This window comes from Megalobrama amblycephala, linkage group LG14 (genome assembly GCF_018812025.1).
Source record: "Megalobrama amblycephala isolate DHTTF-2021 linkage group LG14, ASM1881202v1, whole genome shotgun sequence".
In the NCBI taxonomy this organism is placed as follows: Eukaryota; Metazoa; Chordata; class Actinopteri; order Cypriniformes; family Xenocyprididae; genus Megalobrama; species Megalobrama amblycephala.
In genome coordinates this window covers 9,888,390-9,907,733 of record NC_063057.1, presented here as the reverse complement: position 1 = coordinate 9,907,733, position 19,344 = coordinate 9,888,390, and the positions used below count along the sequence as shown (strand labels likewise).

Below are 19,344 nucleotides of genomic sequence, written 5' to 3'. Positions count from 1 at the left end.
TGGCTGTTATGTTTTTTTTTTTTTTGTTTTTTTTTTTGTGTTCTTCTATATCATATGAACTTACCTGAACACTGTCTCTGATGTGGAGATGTGGAGCATGACAAAGAGCTTCTAGGAGACTCATGACTCTCCTGTTCTGTAATCAGTTCATTCAATATTATATTTGGTGCTGTCAATCAATGATTAATTGCATCTAACTTTACAGTTTTTAATATATTTTTATAATAATAATTTCACATTTCATCTCAAAATAGTGTAGCAACATCATAAAGACAGTATATTTTACACATTTGATCTAACAGGAAGGAAATATACAGAAACTGAATAAAGTTTTCAAACACGTCACAGTTTTCACTGCATAAATTATAAATTAAATATATGTCCTGTCCAAATACCCACACTTGCGGTCTTTGCATTTTGCACTTGAACACTTTTCTATGTATATGCTGTATTTGGCCCAAGTGTTTAAGTATGTGTGAAGTATAGAACTTTTGATTACCCGATAGGACACACTTATAGTCTTGGAAAAAAGTTTACAGTGCTTTTTCTTATTTTCATGACTTTGCATTTTAAAATAAACTGTCTATTCAGTAGTCATGTAACTAACAGAAGTAACTAACAATTTTAAAATTGTGGTGCTTCTAATTAAGTGATAAAAAGCAGTTGAAAATGTTGTACAAAGACATACCCTACCCATATTTCCACCAATAAAATGTGCAACACTTTATGTTTTACTACCAAATTATATGTAATATATAATTAATTTTACTTACAGTGGAATGTTTTCCTCGGCATGTGAGTTCCCGAAAATAATGCATGATGGGATATGCTTAGCCTTGAAAATCGCTATTCGAGATAGTGTGGGTTTAGTGTGCATTAAGGGCACTGCACTTTGGCATTTTTCAGACACTTACTTCCTGTCGTGTGCACAAGCTCTAAAGTGACCAAGATTGCAAGTATGAGTATTTGGACAGGGCACAAGAATAATCCTTAAAGCTATAAAAGTTATTCAGTCAAGAGTAGTGAGTGATTTTCTCTTTTTCTTTTGTTCTTTGATTAACATTAATGACAGACAGTAGAAGGTTTATTAGGCATTCTGGCATCATTTTGTGAGAAAGAGAACTCAATGTGGCCGGCACGCTGTCTAAAGCAATTTCTGTGCGTGAGTTGTGTGTGTGTCACACAGACAGGAGATTCACAGACAGTGTGCTAGTATTTCACTGAGTTCTCTTTTGTCACATTAGAATGGTTTAAAAGCATTTGCATGAATAACAGCACAATCATATAATGTAACACTAGCTAAAGGATGATGGTAAAAAAATGGATGCTGTGTTAAATATTTTTAACATGTTAAAATAAAATTGAATAAAATTACTTGCATGGGTAAACATGTTAAATTTGACAGCCCTAATTATATTATATATATATATTTTGTTTATATGCTCAGACATGTTAGCGGATTACTGCTGTATTTATAGAGATGGAAAATACATCAGTCTTACCCAAGCAGGTGATTTTGGCCACTTCATCTTTATCACAGTCATTCTGTCCCCAGGGTAAAGATGGACACTGCCACAGATTTGAATCATGTGGGCGACATTTCACTTTATCCAGCCAGTTACGAGCTGATTCAACTCTTGGTGTAGATTCAGACAAAACACCAGATCTTCCACAGTTCAGCTCTTGACAGATCAGACTCGCTGTGTCTTTGTCCATCTTATTGTAACACACATTACCCCAGGATCCATTGTAGAAAACCTCCACATTCCCTTCACAGCCCTCAGTTAACCTGATCTCTTTAAACTCTAGATAGAAACATGAATGCTATATCAGCTCTCATCCAACCCCATTCATTTCAACCACTGGATGTTACATACATACAAATGACTAAAATAACCAAAAAAAGATTAGGTTAAAAATATTTTAAAAATAGATACAATTTAGATTTTAAAATTTAAAATCTAAATTGTATCTATTTTTTAAATATTTTTGTTTTGATGTTACTGATTAACAATTTTTTCACAACTGAGTCCTAATTTACCTGAACACACGACTCCTACATCCTCCTTGTGTTGACAGTCATGTTTTCCCCAGCCTGGAGATGAGCAGCTCCATATGGACGTCTCATTCCCCTCACACTCCACCTCATCCAGCCATATGGGTCCAGAACCAGGACCAAACCAGGCTGGTACCTGCTGGTTACTGAGAGCCACTCCACACTGCAGCTGTCTGCACACCACATGGGCATCTTTAATATCCCAGGAGTCATCACACACTGTCCCCCATGAGCCACTGTGAAAAACCTCCAGCCTCCCTGCACAGTCTCCCCCAGAACCCACCAGCCTGATGGACCCGTGACCTAATATTCAGAGAAAGAGAAACACATTAGTGATCACTAACATCTGAAGAATCTGCCCAGATGTTGATTTTCTTACCAAAGTTTGTGATTGACAGCTGTTTTGTGGAGCTGCATTTGAGAGTTTGTGGAGAGCTGCAGTTCCCCAGATGAGCTTCACTCTCTGTAGAGAGTATTTATTTGTCATTCAGTATCTAAAATATGCTACATTTATTAAAATGTGTAGTTTCAATCTGAAACCCATGACTTCATTACAGTACGATTTTGCTCACCAGAGCAGATGACTCCAATATCTCGTCTATGAGAACGTTCAGCTCGACTCCATGAAGAGATGGAACATTCTGAGAGTTTTGTTTCATTCCCGTCACAATCAAACACATCAGCCCAGATTTCACCACTTCCCTCGCCAAACCAGTCTGATCCCACAACAGACACAGCAACCCCACAATTCAGCTGTCTACAGAGGACACTGGCAGCTCTCATATCCCAGCATGCATCACACACTGTGCCCCACTTATTGATGAACCGAAGCTCCACTCTTCCAGAACAAGAGTCTGAACCATTCATCAGTTTGGCCTCTGTGTAACCTGGATAGAGCAAAGAAGTTAAAATTAAGTATAATGCAACTGACAGAGAAGACATACTGTATCAAATACAAATTAAGAGACACTGAATATTTATAATTTACCAGAACAGATCAGTCCCACATTATTGTCACTGGTGCAGTTGTGTTTCTGTGGCAATGATATTGAACAGAATGAAATCTGAGACTCATTTCCTCTGCACTGAATCTCTTGTGTCCACATCTGAGCGTCTCCTTTTCCAAAAGCGTCTTCTCCCAGCACCTGTACAGGAGCCCCACAGTCCAGCTCTCTACACACAACCTCTGCATCCTGCTGGTCAAAGGCAGCAGCACACACTGAAACCCACGTCTGATCATCAAGTATCTCTAACCTCCCAGAGCAGAGGTGAGATCCATTAACAAGTCTGGAAGCTTTATGACCTGTTCATATTACATGAATGACAGAGCACAGTAGACAAAAACAATTGCTTGATAGTTACATAGAATAACCATAAAAACATTTACAGTTTTATAAACAATATTCTTTGTCAACACAAATTCTTGGGCAATCAGTTAAATTACTCACCCGAACAGATGACACCGGCATCATAATTGTGAGTACATGAATGTATGCTCCATCCTCCTGACCCACAATTCTTCAGGGTAGACTCTGATCCAGCACATAATGTACCACCCATCCAGATTGGTCCTGATCCTGGTCCAAAATGAGCATCACCCAGAGCATCTACAGGTTCTCCACAGTCCAGCTCTCTACACACCACTGCAGCATCAGCCATATCCCAGGCATAATGACACACTGTTCCCCACTGACCTCTATGAAGAAGCTCCACTCTACCAGCGCAGCGACTGGGACCACCAACCAACCTCACATTCTTTTTATCTAAGTGACAGAAAAATACAGATAGAGACTATGCATGGATCTCCATAAGCACACTAGTTCACGTATCAGTATATTGTGTACACAAATTTGGGCATAGGTAAAGCACACTGGCTCACTACACATTCAGACAATGAATGCTCAATTTCTGGTGACATGACTTGGTGCTTGTATTGTCACCACTGGTGTTTATTAACAACACAAAGGAAAAAAATCTTTCTTTTTTTATGCTGTTTAAAGTATGTCATGAAATATACTTTGATGTTATATATATGCAACATTATAGCCAAATTTTAATTTTATAATACCTATCTACTGATGTTTAGGCTGACTTTTCATTAAATAATGGTTTGACTTTTCAAATCTTCTATTGCATGTCATGATAATATTTTGTTGATATTGTGTTGGTTCATGTGATTTGTTTTGTGCTTAAGAATTTCCATTTAGGGAACATAGTGAGCATCAGGTTTTCAGAGTGCATTGTGGGATTTCTAGGGAGTTAACATTCAAAGGATTTTGTGACTGAGACAGCCCTTAAAATGTCTGGCTTCCTGGTCAGTGTTCTGACTACTGAACTAGGGAGCTGACTGAGACACACCCTATGAGTAAAAAGTATATTATTATCATATTCTTTTAACTCACCAGCACAGAACAGCCTCTGGTACTTATCATGTGAACAGCTTTTGTGTGAGGACGTTGGACAGAGGTGAATCTGAGACTCGTTTCCTCTGCATTGAATCTCTTGTGTCCACATCTGAGCGTCTCCTTTTCCAAAAGCATCTTCTCCCAGCACCTGTACAGGAGCCCCACAGTCCAGCTCTCTACACACAACCTCTGCATCCTGCTGGTCAAAGGCAGCAGCACACATTGTGTACCATGTTTTTCCATGAACCATCTCTAATCTCCCAGAGCAAGTGGAGTTTCCAATAAGTCTGACACCTGAAGTAGCAAGAGATAAGAAACTTTCCAGTTCTGTTTGCTATCTATGTGTAATTCTTGTCATTAATGGTCAACCACAAAGCACAACTTATTAATGTGAAAGGAGTAAAATAATCAAATTACTCAATCTCATGTCAATCCAAACTCATCTTACATTCTTTCATGGAACATAAAAGGGAAATTTTCAACATTCACCAACCAATAACCAAAACTATATAGGTCATTTGTCACTTCCCTGAAATACGACCCATAGGAGCGTTTACTAAAGTGGCGCCCCTATCGACAACAAGACACTTTCATTTTAATGCATTTCGTATTTTGCGTAGCTCAACTGGTAGAGCATTGCAATATATAACAATATGCGATCATGCGATCCTGGGTTCGATCCCAAGGAGTGAATGTGCTCATTAAGTGTATATGCACTATAAATCACTAAGGGTAGGGGGTGGGTGTAGTCGTTAATAAAAAAAAAAAGAGTTTTGCTAAATGGAAATAGGAAAAATTGTGTAAAAAGTCCACACATTGCTTTTAAATGAACTCACATTTTAATAAGTAACGACATATACATACATCATTCCATGATGACAGACGTAACACGACTGTCATTTTTACACCAGCTAGAGGGCGCATGACTTTAAAACGTAAATATAGGTCATAATAAAGTCTTTGAAAAATGACCTATAGGCAGGTATGGGCAGTATTTCTGATACATGTATTTCAAATACAAAATAGTATTTTGTATTTGTATTTGATAGGGTTGATGAAAATGGCTTAGAATTTTGTATCAAAATACTTTAGTGTTTTGTACTTTTGTATTTTTAAAATACTGTAAAATGTAAGAAGTCTACATGATAACATAAAAATGCGGCCTCTGATTGGTGCCTACTCAGTAGTTTTCCCAGATTTGTTGAGATCAGAACAGAAAATTGATCCATATGGAAGAAGGTGGTCAAGAAATGTGCAGGCTGTCAGCTTTCCATACATTTTTTGCTTAAATTGCTATCATTTTTAACAGTTCATGATAAGTTTTGGTGTTCGTTTTGGTAGCATAGGCTAGTTTACCAATTTACATAATGTTCTTGAAAACTATTATACCGGGCAGCATCCCCCTATATTTATGCTTAACAATCAATTGATTAATTAGTTAGAAACTAGTTGCTATGAATACAGGTGCCATCAGTTATCTTCTTATGAATGACTTGTTTGTCATTCAAAACAAAGGCATAGCTTGATGACACCTTGATTTCATGGAATCATGGGAGGTGTTGTCTTCAAGTCTACAGCTGGTGGAAAAGAATTGGGATAGGACTCAGGCAGAAATCAAGTTCATGGATGAGATTATTAACGTTACTGTAGTATGAAGCAGAGCTGGCTGAATGCTGTGAGAGCTGTAACAAGGCCGCTGGAGCGATTGCTAATGAGAAACGAGCGCGACACACAGCTCAAGAGCAGTGGAACTTTTATTATGCCGCAGTCGCTGCTTCCACTTTTCCGGTCATGTGCACGTAGGGTAAAGCAGTGCTGTTTATCATATTAGATTCATTTGTGTGTTGAAAGTTGTTATAGTGCTACTCTGCTTTCGCTCGGCGGCTATTATGAGACTCTTGTTGCACACTGCAGTAAGCTAGATCGATATTAGTAATGGAAAAACATGGTACTCATGGTAAATCAAGAAAACAAGATTTAAACAATAAGATTTACTGTGTTGAGCTACATAACAATGATTAGTTTTCTGTTGATGAATGTATCCAAACAGTTGCTCACCTGTCTAATGAAACACATAATATACTAAAGTGTCTTTGATGTTTCCACGGTTTCTACTAAATAAAAACGGAAATTGAGGGTATGATGTCATTGATAGGCAACGCATGGACATGTGATTATTTATTAGAAACTGAATATTTCTCTGCATTTAAAAATTCTTGGGAACATTTGGGATAATGTAAGTACACAAGTCAACAAAATATATAACATTGTTCTAGTGGTTTCCGGATATTTTAATCCAAAAATCCTACATATTGTGATTTAACTGGTTACATATGCAAATTTATTAAAATGACTTGGGCAGAGAATAGCTGTTGCTATCAAACATTGTTTACTTAATCAACTGAGTCAGAGTAATGGTCAAATTAGGCCAAATGATGGAAGGCTTGCGAAGAAATTTCATGCTCCCTTTTAAAAAACAAAAATACAGTAGTTTATTTTGATATACTTAAAATTAAGGTATTTTGTATTTTATTTTATTTATTTATTTATTTATTTATTTTTGGAGGAGGATAGTCTCATATCTTTATAGTAGGTGGTTTATCAGTGACATAAAAATAGGTCAAGGTTTGGAGGAGTTTACCTGAGCAGATGACTCCTGCATCTTTTGTATGATCACAGTCATAAAAACCCCAATTTACTGTTCCACAGTTCTTCGATGTAGATTCTGATCCAGAACATAAACTGCGATTTGTCCAGATTGGTCCTGATCCTGGTCCAAAGTGAGCACCTCCTACAGCATCTACAGGTTCTCCACAGTCCAGCTCTCTACACACCACTGCAGCTTCAGCCATATCCCAGAAAATATCACACACTGTTCCCCACTGACCTCTATGAAGAACCTCCACTCTACCAGCACAGCGACTGTGACCACCAACCAACCTCACTCTCATAATGTCTATATAATGAATAAAAAGGGAGTAAAAACATATGGACAAAGGGAAAGAATTAGGGGAAAGTATCATGCAAAGAAAATGAAATTAATGAATATTTAGTGTAGTTTTTGGGAACATTAAATTTGAAAAAAAAAAAAAAAAAAAAATTAGCTCAAACCTGCACACATCAAGCCAACATCACTTTCATATGAACAGGTGTTTTTGTGTAAGGATGTTGGGCAGAGGTGAATCTGAGACTCATTTCCTCTGCACTGAATCTCTTGTGTCCACATCTGAACGTCTCCTTTTCCAAAAGCATCTTCTCCCAGCACCTGTACAGGAGCCCCACAGTCCAGCTCTCTACACACAACCTCTGCATCCTGCTGGTCAAAGGCAGCAGCACACACTGAAACCCACGACTGATCATCAAGTATCTCTAACCTCCCAGAGCAGCGAGAACCTCCAACCAGCCTGACTTCTGAAAGAACAACACAGGAAAGAACAAAATTTGAAGTTCAATAATTTCAATAATGAGTTCAATAATGAGTCAGTCATATATTCACTATATTAGTAATATAATGATAAATCATATTTTCCTTTATCTTCTGAAATAAATATATTTACTATGAAAACATATTATTCATGTAAACTTTTTCCAGTCCAAAAAGGCCTTGAAAATAAGCTTCACAAACAGCTCATATAGAAAAAAAATGAATAGTTATAGTTTATGTAAAAATCTACCCACATTTCCATGTCAACAATATCTATGAATAAATTTATTCAGGGCATTACATTAAAATGTATTATTAGAAAAAAGCTTCTAAGGTTTATTTTTAACAAGGTCCATGATTATTACAGCCTAATTGAAAAGTTTGTGTGGTCAAAAAGGTGGAAAATGGTAACAAAAAAATGAAATTATGACAGCTTTTGATGCAACTGCCTTATACATTAGGACTGGATTTTCAGCTTTAGCTTACCTGAACAAATGACTTGAGCGCTTTTATTAAGACACAAATCAGGTTCAGTTGGTTTTAAGAATCCACATTTCTTAAGTGTAGACTCTGAACCAGTACATATTGCATTTTTCATCCAAAACAGTTTTGATCCCAGTCCAAAATGAGCATCACCCAGAGCATCTACAGGTTCTCCACAGTCCAGCTCTCTACACACCACTGCAGCATCAGCCAAATCCCAGCCAGCACCACACACTGTTCCCCACTGACCTCGATGAAGAACCTCCACTCTACCAGCACAGCGACTGTGACCACCAACCAACCTCACATTTATTATGTCTGTGAATGTAAGAAAAAAAGCTAGTGTAAATATGAAATGATATAATAAAATGAAGTTAATATGTTTTGTTGTACTTTAAACTCCTACCAGTACACTGCAAAGCAATGCTGTGTTCTTGTGAACAGTTGTTTTCATGTGATGGTGATGTTGGGCAGAGATGAATCTGAGACTCATTTCCTCTGCACTGAATCTCTTGTGTCCACATCTGAGCGTCTCCTTTGCCAAAAGCATCTTCTCCCAGCACCTGTACAGGATTCCCACAGTCCAGCTCTCTACACACAACCTCTGCATCCTGCTGGTCAAAGGCAGCAGCACACACTGAAACCCACGTCTGATTATCAAGTATCTCTAACCTCCCAGAGCAGCGAGAACCTCCAACCAGTCTGACTTCTAAATAAGACAACACAGATCAACAAAAGCATGACTTATTTATGGGGCTTCAAGATAATGATTTGTACATATAAAAAAAAAAAAAAAAAAAAAAAAAAAAAAACACAACAACAACATTTTATTGTTAGTATTTTAATCAATATATATGCAAAAAAAAAAAAAAAAAAAACTAATATAAATATGAAATCTATCATTGAAGTCAACATTTTAAAATCAACTTAAAAATTAGAAGCCAATATGGAAGCACAAAAAAATATTGCAAAGATATGAATTTGAATATGTAGAATACCTCACCTGAGCAGATGACTCCAGCATCTTTAGTATGATCACAGGTGCTTCTACCCCATCCTCCTGACCCACAGTTCTTCAGTGTAGATTCTGATCCAGTACACCTGACAAAACTCATCCAGATTGGTCCTGATCCTTGTCCAAAATGAGCATCACTCAGAGCATCTACAGGTTCTCCACAGTCCAGCTCTCTACACACCACTGCAGCAGCAGCCAAATCCCAGTCCTCATCACACACTGTTCCCCACTGACCTCTATGAAGAACCTCCACTGTACCAGCACAGCGACTGTGACCACCAACCAACCTCACATTCACACCGTCTAAATATTAAGCAGTAACAATGAGAGAGGTAATATATGAGAGTTTAATTCATAGCATTACAAAGTGGAACAACTGGCAAAATGGGACACATACATTTGAATATTTAAAATAACATTCAGACTTCAACACACTTTTTTATTAAAAACTTTTATTAAAACTTATAATTTTCCTAAATTTTCCCCAATTATCCTAAAATTTTTAAAACATTGTTACAGGGTTTATACCATTACTTTGTCATGGAAACAAAGTTGTAAAACTGGATATAAATTTACACAGAAAAGGCTAGTAATTTTTTCCACACTAAAATCATGTTAACACACATATTGTTTACGTCTTGTGTCTAAATTATTGAGACGGTGAGTATTTTAAAGTTTACAGATTGGCCCCAAACTTCTTCTGCAGCTGAGCTCTGTATTATGTAAGATTTAACACAGTAAGGCCTTTAGGTTTTAGGTCTTGTTTCTCATGATTCTTTTTATTGAGATCTTGACATAATATAGCATTTATGTTGCAGGATCGTGAATTAGCAAATAATTTTGGGGGGTTAATGTTTATGGGACTCACTCAAGCTAACATGTCTCAAACTAATATTTCCAAATGAATGTCTATAAAATCAGAACTCCAAATGTGTGATCAAATTTACTTAACCGAGATGCCTGCATGATGTTTGAAACATGACGATTAAATCATTTGCAACCTGAGAAAAGGTGGGCAATGTATGGTTATTTTTTCTTTCTTTCTTCTATTTTGAGAAAACAGAATATTGAGACAAAATTTCCAATGTTGATATCACGTGCAAAATTAAATTGTGATCACAAAACAAGGCAAAAAATCTGTTGATATCAAATAATAACATTATTTTGATAATTATAATGAATAAAAAAAGACCATCATGTTAAACTTATTTATAGATCTTTATAAATGGGAGAAACAGAGAGAGAAAGACAGAGAGCAAAAGAGAAAGAAAGAAAAAATTGCGTGTTAAACACAGGAGCACATTTAAAATATTGTGACAATGTGATTACCCAGACACAAAAAACACATTACGGTATAGTTTAATTTTAAGTGACTAAATAACAGTCTGACACCTTCATTCCTAAAAATAACTTAATTTCTTTAATTTCTTGTGCACTTACCAGCTGTGATGAGTTTTACAACTGTAGTCAGTAAAATGAGCATCAGGCATCTCTCCATCTCTCTCTGCTTGATTAATTCAACATCCAGTAAAGCTTCTCCGCACTGATGATACAGAAGTACAGGCATCCTCTCACACCCCTTAATGAGAGAGAAAGAGGTCCAACACCTCCAATCACACTCGCTGTTACCTTATTAGACACAACAGAGGAAATCATCAAACAACTTCAGTGACAAATCAAAGGAGGCTTTTATGATTTTTTCCATATATATCTAACTGTCAGTGCTGATGAACTCCTCCTCCCCACCCATCAAGACACACACACACACACACACACACACACACACACACACACACACGACACTTACAGGAGACAGGAAACTCTCCAGTTTATTTACAGCATCAAAGTCCACACCTGCAGAGAAGAGATAAAAGCACTGATAACTAACTGTGAATGTCCTAAACACTGTCTGTTAGTGTATACATATGTTATGTTAGCATGATATTAACATGTAATAAACTCAACTTTGTAAAATAAGTACTCATTTTATAAAGCATTTAAGTAAATGTTTACCAAGAGCACAGCACACAGCAAAAGTAAGCCCTTATTAAACTAATTAGAGGTTTTTTTTTTTTTTTTTTTTTTTTTTTAAATAATTCCTGTAACTAATGTGAAATGTATTTAACTGCACAAAAGTGTTTTCTTTCAGGTGGCCCACAAAAAAAAAAAAAAAAAAAAAAAAAAAAAAATCACTGAAGATGAGCATGTTGTTCACCCTGTCACCAGCAGAGGGAGCCAGTGAATTACATCTCTGCTAAATTACTGTGTATTTCACATTCATACTTCAAGAGCAGAGACAAACTAACATTATATATTTGAAGAAATAAATAATAAATGACCCTCTGTAAATTTTAATATTAAAGAAACTTTTATTTTTTTTATAGCATTAGTTATATTTCACACATCGAAAACAGTGAGCAGTGAATAAAGATGAAGGAAAAAAATAACTTAACATAATAACTTAACATAATGTTACATAAAACAAACCTACCTGTTGTTGGTTTACATGTCAGTCATACAGTCTCTTCCTTCTACATTTTAGTGGTTCTTGTCCAGAATATTTGACAATGTGGACCAGATGCCAGATGCCTGTCCACATGAGAGAATAAAGTACAAATACAATGTTTGCCAAACTTACATTATGAGTGAGTGAAGTGACCCATACTCGTGACCCATACTCGGAATATGTGCTCTGCATTTAACCCATCCAAGTGCACACACACAGCAGTGAACACACACCCGGAGCAGTGGGCAGCCATTGCTGCGGCGCCCGGGGAGCACTCAGGGGTACGGTGCCTTGCTCAAGGGTCTCACCTCAGTCTTGGTATTGAGAGTGGGGAGAGCGCTGGACATTCACTCCCCTCACAATCCCTGCCGCACCTGAGACTCGAACCCAAGACCTTTGGGTTACAAGTCCAACTCTCTATTAATTAGGCCATGACTGCCCCTATTAAATCCAGGGGAGAGCGCAAACGCAGTCCCCCACTACCATAAATTATGCAGTCGAGATTCCCACATTTGGGGAATTTGCAGGGATCATGAATTAATTGGACTATGTCAGTAAAATTTGAAACTATACTTGCTTCATTATTGGAATACCCATAAAGCTTTTGGTTCATCTTTGAAACAATATTTTTAATGAAACCTGAGAGGTGTCTGTCCCTCAGTTTAAAGGACAGGTAAACAAAACAATCAAAAAGGTCATAAAATGTAAAATGAATCTAAATAATCAATTTGAGAGGTTTAATCTAAGTGTTTTGAGGGGAAAAAAGAAAGACAGAAAAAATAATATTAAAAAGTTTGGTTGGTGAAATAAAATGGTGACAAATCATAGCACCTAAAAAGTTACTCATAACAATAAGTAATAAAAATAAAATAATAAAAATAAAAAAATAAAAATATCAATAGAAAAAAAAAGATGGAAAAAAAAATAAAATAATATAAATATAAAGTCACTGATGGCACACACACAGGAATCTCCTTTTGTTAAATATTTAACTACTAATATTAAATATTTTGCTAACACTTGCCATTAGTTAACATTAGTTAGTGCATTAACTATACTGTATTTAAGCGTTTTTGTTAATGTTAGTTCATAACAATACAACTGTTGTTAGTACATAGCTCAGGTCCATAATAATATTCTATTATACTAAATAATTACATACATTTTTTTATTTTAAAGATGTATCAATAAATGTCAAAATGAACATTAACTAAGACTGATAATGCTTTAGAAGTTTTTTTTTTTTCTTTCATTATTAGGTCATTTTAAATAATGTAGGTTAAGCTAACGTTAACAAATGAAACCTTATTGTAAAGGGTTACCAATATTTTAAAAGGAACTGTTTGAACCTTTAACTGAAGGTGCACTTACCTGCATTGGTGACATTATCTTCCTCTGCTCTACACACAGTCCAAACTTCTCATCATCTCTCTCAGCAATTCAAAAGAAAAAAAGTCTTGTTTCCTCTGGTGAGAGAGAAAAGGAAAGAAGGAAGAGAGTGTGCTCAGCGTTAACTTTAATAGAGAAAATCACCGACCAGCTTCATTTACATCAGACAAGGTTTTTTCGGCTTTTCCATACACGCGCACGTGCACACAAAAACACGCACACACACTCTCGCGCGCACGTAAACTATTTATATTATGAAGTAAAGCATGATGTATTTTTTTTATTTATGCATTTCAAATACAAATTAATTAAATAAGAATCAAGTAAAAAATTGTCTTGGTACATTATTGTCTGAATAAAACATTTGAATAGTGTATGCAGATGATGTTAGAGTTTTATATTTTGCTATAATTTTGTTTTAGAAACACCTGAGTATGTGTGCAATATTTGCAATATGTGTGCTTTCATTTTAACCCTCAGAAACTCACAGTATGCATATACTAAACTAAAAACTACAATGCTGATATAACAGAGCCATTTATAAGAGAGAAGTGTGAGTATACAATAATATGTAAATGTGAGTTTTATTTATTCGTTATTTGTTTCCAATTTCTTTGGCATTTTGAAATTATGTCCATGTTTTGCACATACATATATAGTAATTAATTGTTCAAGTCAAAGGCCAGTGTTGGGAGTAACAAGTAATGCAAGTTAAGTAATCACATTACTTTTTTCAAGTAACTAGTAAAGTAACATTGCTTTTAAATTTACAACAAAATATCTGAGTTAGTACTTTTTCAAATAAGTAAAGCAATTTACTTGTTTTCCCATTTATTGACTGACAGCTCTCTTATCTCAGTGTTGAGAGAAATCAGGAGCAAGAGACAGAGGTGTTGTGTGTGCTGTGTGAACATGATCGTTATTGTAGTTAGACTAATGAGCAGGCATTTACTCATCTCACTTGCACAAAAAACTGATTCAGATATTAGACAAACATTCAATAATTAAATGTTAAATTAAATATATGTAAATATATGTATTTGATCTCTCTCTATTTACCAATGTATTTGCTGCTGTATCAGACACACAAAATTATATATCTCAAAACTTCAAGAGGAGTTTAATGAACGTTATACCAGGAAAAAAAAAAAAAAAAAAAAAAAAATCACAACATGATGAAAAGAATCACAAAAAAACAAAACAAACAAACAAAAAAAAAACAGAAATAATTTTTTAAAACATGAAATCATTTTTTAGGAAGCTACCCATACATAACTGTTGTCTAAATAAAATTTAGACAACAGTTTAGACAACAGGCTTCTGACCCTCAAAATCTTGATGCATGTGCAGAGCTTGAAACATTACTGATGATGATATGAGCGTTTTTTTTTTTTTTTAATAATCAGAAATGTGAGAATAATACAAGAACATGAAATACCCTGTCTGTTTTATTTATCTGTTCTATATATATATATTTCCAGTTTGTTTGCTGCATGTTTTGAATTGAAGTCCATGTTTTCTATTAATGCTTCAGCTGTAACAATAGTGGACTGAAACTAAAACTTAATAGTATGTATCATTTAAACTCATTGTTGAGACAATTAAAAGCTGTATAAGACTGTGGTGGTGGTGGGTGTGGTCACAAACTGAACATAGCCCCTCCCTGTTTTCTTGGCTCCTCCTTCAAATAATCATAGCCTGCTGTTTGAAAACAAGAACAAATTCTTGTATCAGTACATGCTTAATGTGCAAATCAACATTTGCATTGCAATTTCTAGTTATAAAATCTAAACATATTGTGTGAGATAAACAGGTCACAATAACTTACCTAACAAGTCTCTCGCATCTTCACTGATATTTCTCTCATCATCTACTCCTTCAGACTGCATTCTGATATAAATGTATCAATCATTAAATACATGAACACAATCTCACACTGCACTTGAAAACACACTACAATATATAAAAAATATAATAAAAGTAGTATGAAGTATAATTTATATAATAATATAATTTGGAAAGAAAAATCACTGTATCAGACTATCTTGATTCTAAAAGAGTAAAATGAAACCCACCGTCTTATGACGACAACATCATCATAGCTTTCTGATATGTCATCTGCAATAAAATAATGAAAAATGAAATGTTATAGGCCTAATCAAAGGACCATGCATATTCAAATAATATTAATAATTAAAGAAATAAACCTGTATCACGATGTCTCAATCCAACAGTGATTACATCATCATAATTCTCTGTTTTAAATTGTTGTTCTTCTAAATAAGTTAAAAGAAAGAGGGAAAAAAAAAAAATATTTCACCGTTTCCAGGCCCAATAAGTTTAACTTGAAGTGAAATTTTGTGATCAGTCACTGACCTGTTGGACCTATAATGGTGGTGACATCATTATAGTAGTCAGGTGTGACTCCTACTGCAGATTCTGATATTAAAAAAGTGCAATAAACATTTTCATAAAAACATAATTAACACTGTGCTCCATTCTGTTTTACAGTGAATTTTAAAAATAATTACTTTGCGTAAAAATTAAATGTGGATTATGTTATATTGGATTTTTATTTATTTAAGATATTTAACATTCAGTAATGTTAACTTGGTAAGTGGAAGATTTTGATTCATTTCACATGTTTCTATGTAGCATGTAATATTATTATATTTCAGTCCTCTAACCTGAAAGAAAATTATCAGCATCTCCATACCCAGAATACTGTTCTTCAGAAAGGACACTTCCTGTTATAAAGAAGTAGAACCATAAAAATATGTTTACAATCACAAACCAGCTAAAATCCCAACTTATTTTGGGTCATTCAGCACTAACCACACATCATTTGACATCAAATGACATAAAAAAGGTCCTACAAATAAATCTATGCAATTTACTCCACTCACTCCCCTGAGTACAGTGATTACCCTGTTGATCTCCTAAATCAGACACTCTGACACTTACTCACCCCTATGAGTGAAGAGATGGTGTCTATTAGTGGGTCTGTGAAGCTCCTCATAAATGGCCTCAGTCTTCTTAGAGAGAGCTGTGAGTGTAGAGAGACAAACCTGCTGTCAGTTCACAACACATGACTGATCACACACTGAATAAGACACAATATGACAGTCTCTGGATCTCTCCTACCTCTCCTCATCACTCTGTTCTGCTGAATCAGTATAAGCAGTGGCACTAAGAGCAGTAAGAGCACAACTCCCAGTACAATCACAAGCACAGAGAGAGACGGAGGAGTTTGTGGACGAGAGACTGATGTTGAGCTCACTGTCTGAGAAACTGGAGGAGAAGATGATGTTGTTGTGGCCGGAGTAGTGGACACTGACAAATCTGGCAAAACAGACACAACCACATTCAAAATCAGGCAAATACACAAATATTATCAGCAATGAATGAATCATTTTCATCAGTGTTTTCTGTGACCTGCACAGGTGAGTCCAGCGTGATCTTTGTTGGAGCAGTCAGTGTGGTTCTTCAGGGAGAGAGGACAGTCCCACAGGTGAATCTCATTCCCTCTGCACTCGACTCTGTTCAGCCACACAACATATGATGATTAAATCATTTGCAACCAGAGAAAAGATGAGCAATGTATGAACAGAATATTGAGACAAAATGTGGGATGTTGGTATCATGTGCAAAATTAAATTGCAATCACAAGACAACAAGGAAAAAACACAATAATAATAAATGGCCTTTTAGGGTTTCTCTAAATAACAAATAATAACATTATTTTGATAATGATATTATAAAGAATAAAAGAAGACAGCATGTAAAACTTATAGCTCTTTATAAATGGGAGAAACAGACAGAGAGCGAAAGAGAAAAAAAAGGAAAAATTGCCTGTTAAACACAGGAGCACATTTAAAATATTGTGACAAAGCGATTACACAGACATAAAAAAAACACATTTCAGTATAATTTAAATTTAAGTGATTAAATCTGACACCTTCATTCCTAAAAATAACTTAATCTCTTTAATTTCATGTGTACTTACCAGCTGTGATGAGTTTTACAGTCAGTAAAATGAGTGTCAGGCAACTCTCCATCTCTCTCTGCTTGATAAACTCAACATCAAACTCTCCAGTTTATTTACAGCATCAAAGCCCAACACCTGCAGAGAAGAGATAAAAGCACTGATAACTAACTGTAAATGTCCTAAACACTGTCTATTAGTGTATACATATGTTAGCATGACATTAACATGTAATAAACTCAACTCTGTAAAATGACTCTTTTACAAAACCATTTAAGTAAATGTTTACCAAGAGCACAACGCACAAGTAAGCCCTCATTACTAATGACAGACAGAAAAAAATTATAATTTTGTGAAACATTTGATCTATATAACTAATTTAAAATTTACTTAGTGGTATTTCTCACATTAAAATAGTGAACAGTGAAACAGATACTAAATAAAGATGAAGATGAAGAAGGCATAACATATGAGAAATGGCATAACATATTTCAAATAATCCCTCTACTAAACATTATATAAGTTCTTTCCTGAGAGTCTCAGTCCTGCAGAGTTTAGCTTCAACCCTGATAAAAACTCACCTGCCTGTAGCTTTCTAGCAACCTTCAGACCTTGAATATCTTGATCAGGTGTGTTTGAATGAAGCTGAACTCTGCAGGACTGTGGCTCTCCAGGACCAACGTCACCCACCACTGGTATAAACTAACTGTGGTTGGTTTTAAATAGCAGTCATGTGGTCTCTTCCTGTCTACACTTTAGTGGTTCTTGTCCAGAATGTGACACTATCCCCCAGTTTCACAGACAAGGTTTAAGCTAGTCCTAGACTAAAATGCATGTTTGAGCTGTTTTAACTGAAAGCAACTTAAACTGACATATCTCAAAATATGTCAGTGCCATTGTTTTGTCTGAAGATGCACACCAGGAATGTTTTTTTTCTAGTGTACATTTCTAAAAGCTACTGAAATATCTTATTCGAACTAAGGCTTAATTCTGGCTTAGGCTAAGTCTGTGAAACCAGGCCTATGTTGTCTAAACCTAATAAGAAGAACAATTACAATGTTTACCACACTTACATAAGTGATTTTTCTTCTAAAATCACAGATCACTTAAATGATTTAATGTTTATATATATATATATATATATATATATATATATATATATATATATATATTTTTAAAGTGAGAAAGATTGAGGAAAAAACAGAAGCAAATATGTTAAAGAGACATATACATAAGTATATTTTCATTTATTTATTTAGCATACACGTTTAAGTGAGATACAGAGAAACAACAGTGAATGGGTGGTTTAAAGTTGAACAGTCATGATTTGAGACTTTATTTGAAACAACATTTATTTTACTCAAGAAGGACGCATTGTTTAAAATGACAGTAAAGTCATTTATAATGTTACAAAATATTTTGTTTCAAATAAACACTTTAAACTTTCTTTTCAAAGAATCCTGAAAAAAATACTTCATATTTAATTCATTATTCTGTTTGCTTCCAATTCCTCTCTCTCTCTCTCTCTCTCTCACACACACACACACACACACACACACACACACCACTCGAACCTTCCATAAAATAATCTTTCAAAAAGTTTGGGAAGGTTGAAGCGATCGATGAGTGTGAGGTCTCATCCGCTGGTATTTTCCTTAAAAATGCTCTATTAATTTCAAATGCTCACCTGCTGTTTGTGAAGAGGACTCGTGCATGCGGCTGTTTGTGACTCTGTTTAAATGGTTAAATGTACTTGCATCTCAAAATGCTTTTATGATGCGAAATTAATGCAATCAGTCAATTATGTTTTAAGGGATTAGACATGGCAAAACATCTTATATTTCAAAAGAGATCTGTGCATTAGTGTGAAAGCAGCCCATTGTCTGATGTCATCAGTAATAATCAAACAACAGTAAAGCTATAGAAACATCACTCACAGCTCTTGAATGGAAAACATTCAGATAAGCTACTCTTGAATATCGAAATCAGTCTTTGTTTATTGCTTGTAATATATTTCTTTATTAATCATTATTTATTATATGCACGATTTTATGTTTTGAAGCTCATCTGAAACAGATCTC

At 35.2% G+C, this 19,344-nt stretch overlaps 1 protein-coding gene and 1 pseudogene across 1 annotated transcript; both read right to left on the bottom strand.

Annotated features, from left to right (window-relative positions):
• Positions 1–10: 10 nt before the first annotated feature.
• On the bottom strand, positions 11–17,582 carry LOC125245630 (antigen WC1.1-like). Its single transcript, XM_048156297.1, has 17 exons — positions 17,553–17,582; positions 17,361–17,401; positions 16,714–16,817; positions 16,423–16,620; positions 16,247–16,324; positions 15,655–15,717; positions 11,191–11,237; positions 10,824–10,962; positions 9,372–9,686; positions 8,775–9,077; positions 8,372–8,686; positions 7,836–7,872; positions 3,045–3,310; positions 2,587–2,943; positions 2,042–2,359; positions 1,503–1,805; positions 11–136 (listed from the first exon to the last, which is right to left on the bottom strand). Exons 1-17 carry the CDS (start codon positions 17,580–17,582, stop codon positions 51–53), a joined length of 3,000 nt encoding a protein of 999 aa, XP_048012254.1. The 3' UTR covers positions 11–50.
• LOC125246491 lies at positions 12,341–12,452 on the bottom strand (annotated as a pseudogene).
• Positions 17,583–19,344: the final 1,762 nt, after the last annotated feature.

Bases quoted from the DNA above. Each gene is read 5' to 3' on its own strand.
- LOC125245630 (XM_048156297.1), bottom strand. From the start codon at position 17,582: ATGAGGGCTTACTTGTGCGTTGTGCTCTTG. The intron at 17,402-17,552 runs GTAAACATTTAC...TCTTCTCTGCAG, and splicing joins ACTTGTGCGTTGTGCTCTTG to GTGTTGGGCTTTGATGCTGT. The intron at 16,325-16,422 runs GTAGGAGAGATC...CTACACTCACAG, and splicing joins GAACAGAGTGATGAGGAGAG to CTCTCTCTAAGAAGACTGAG.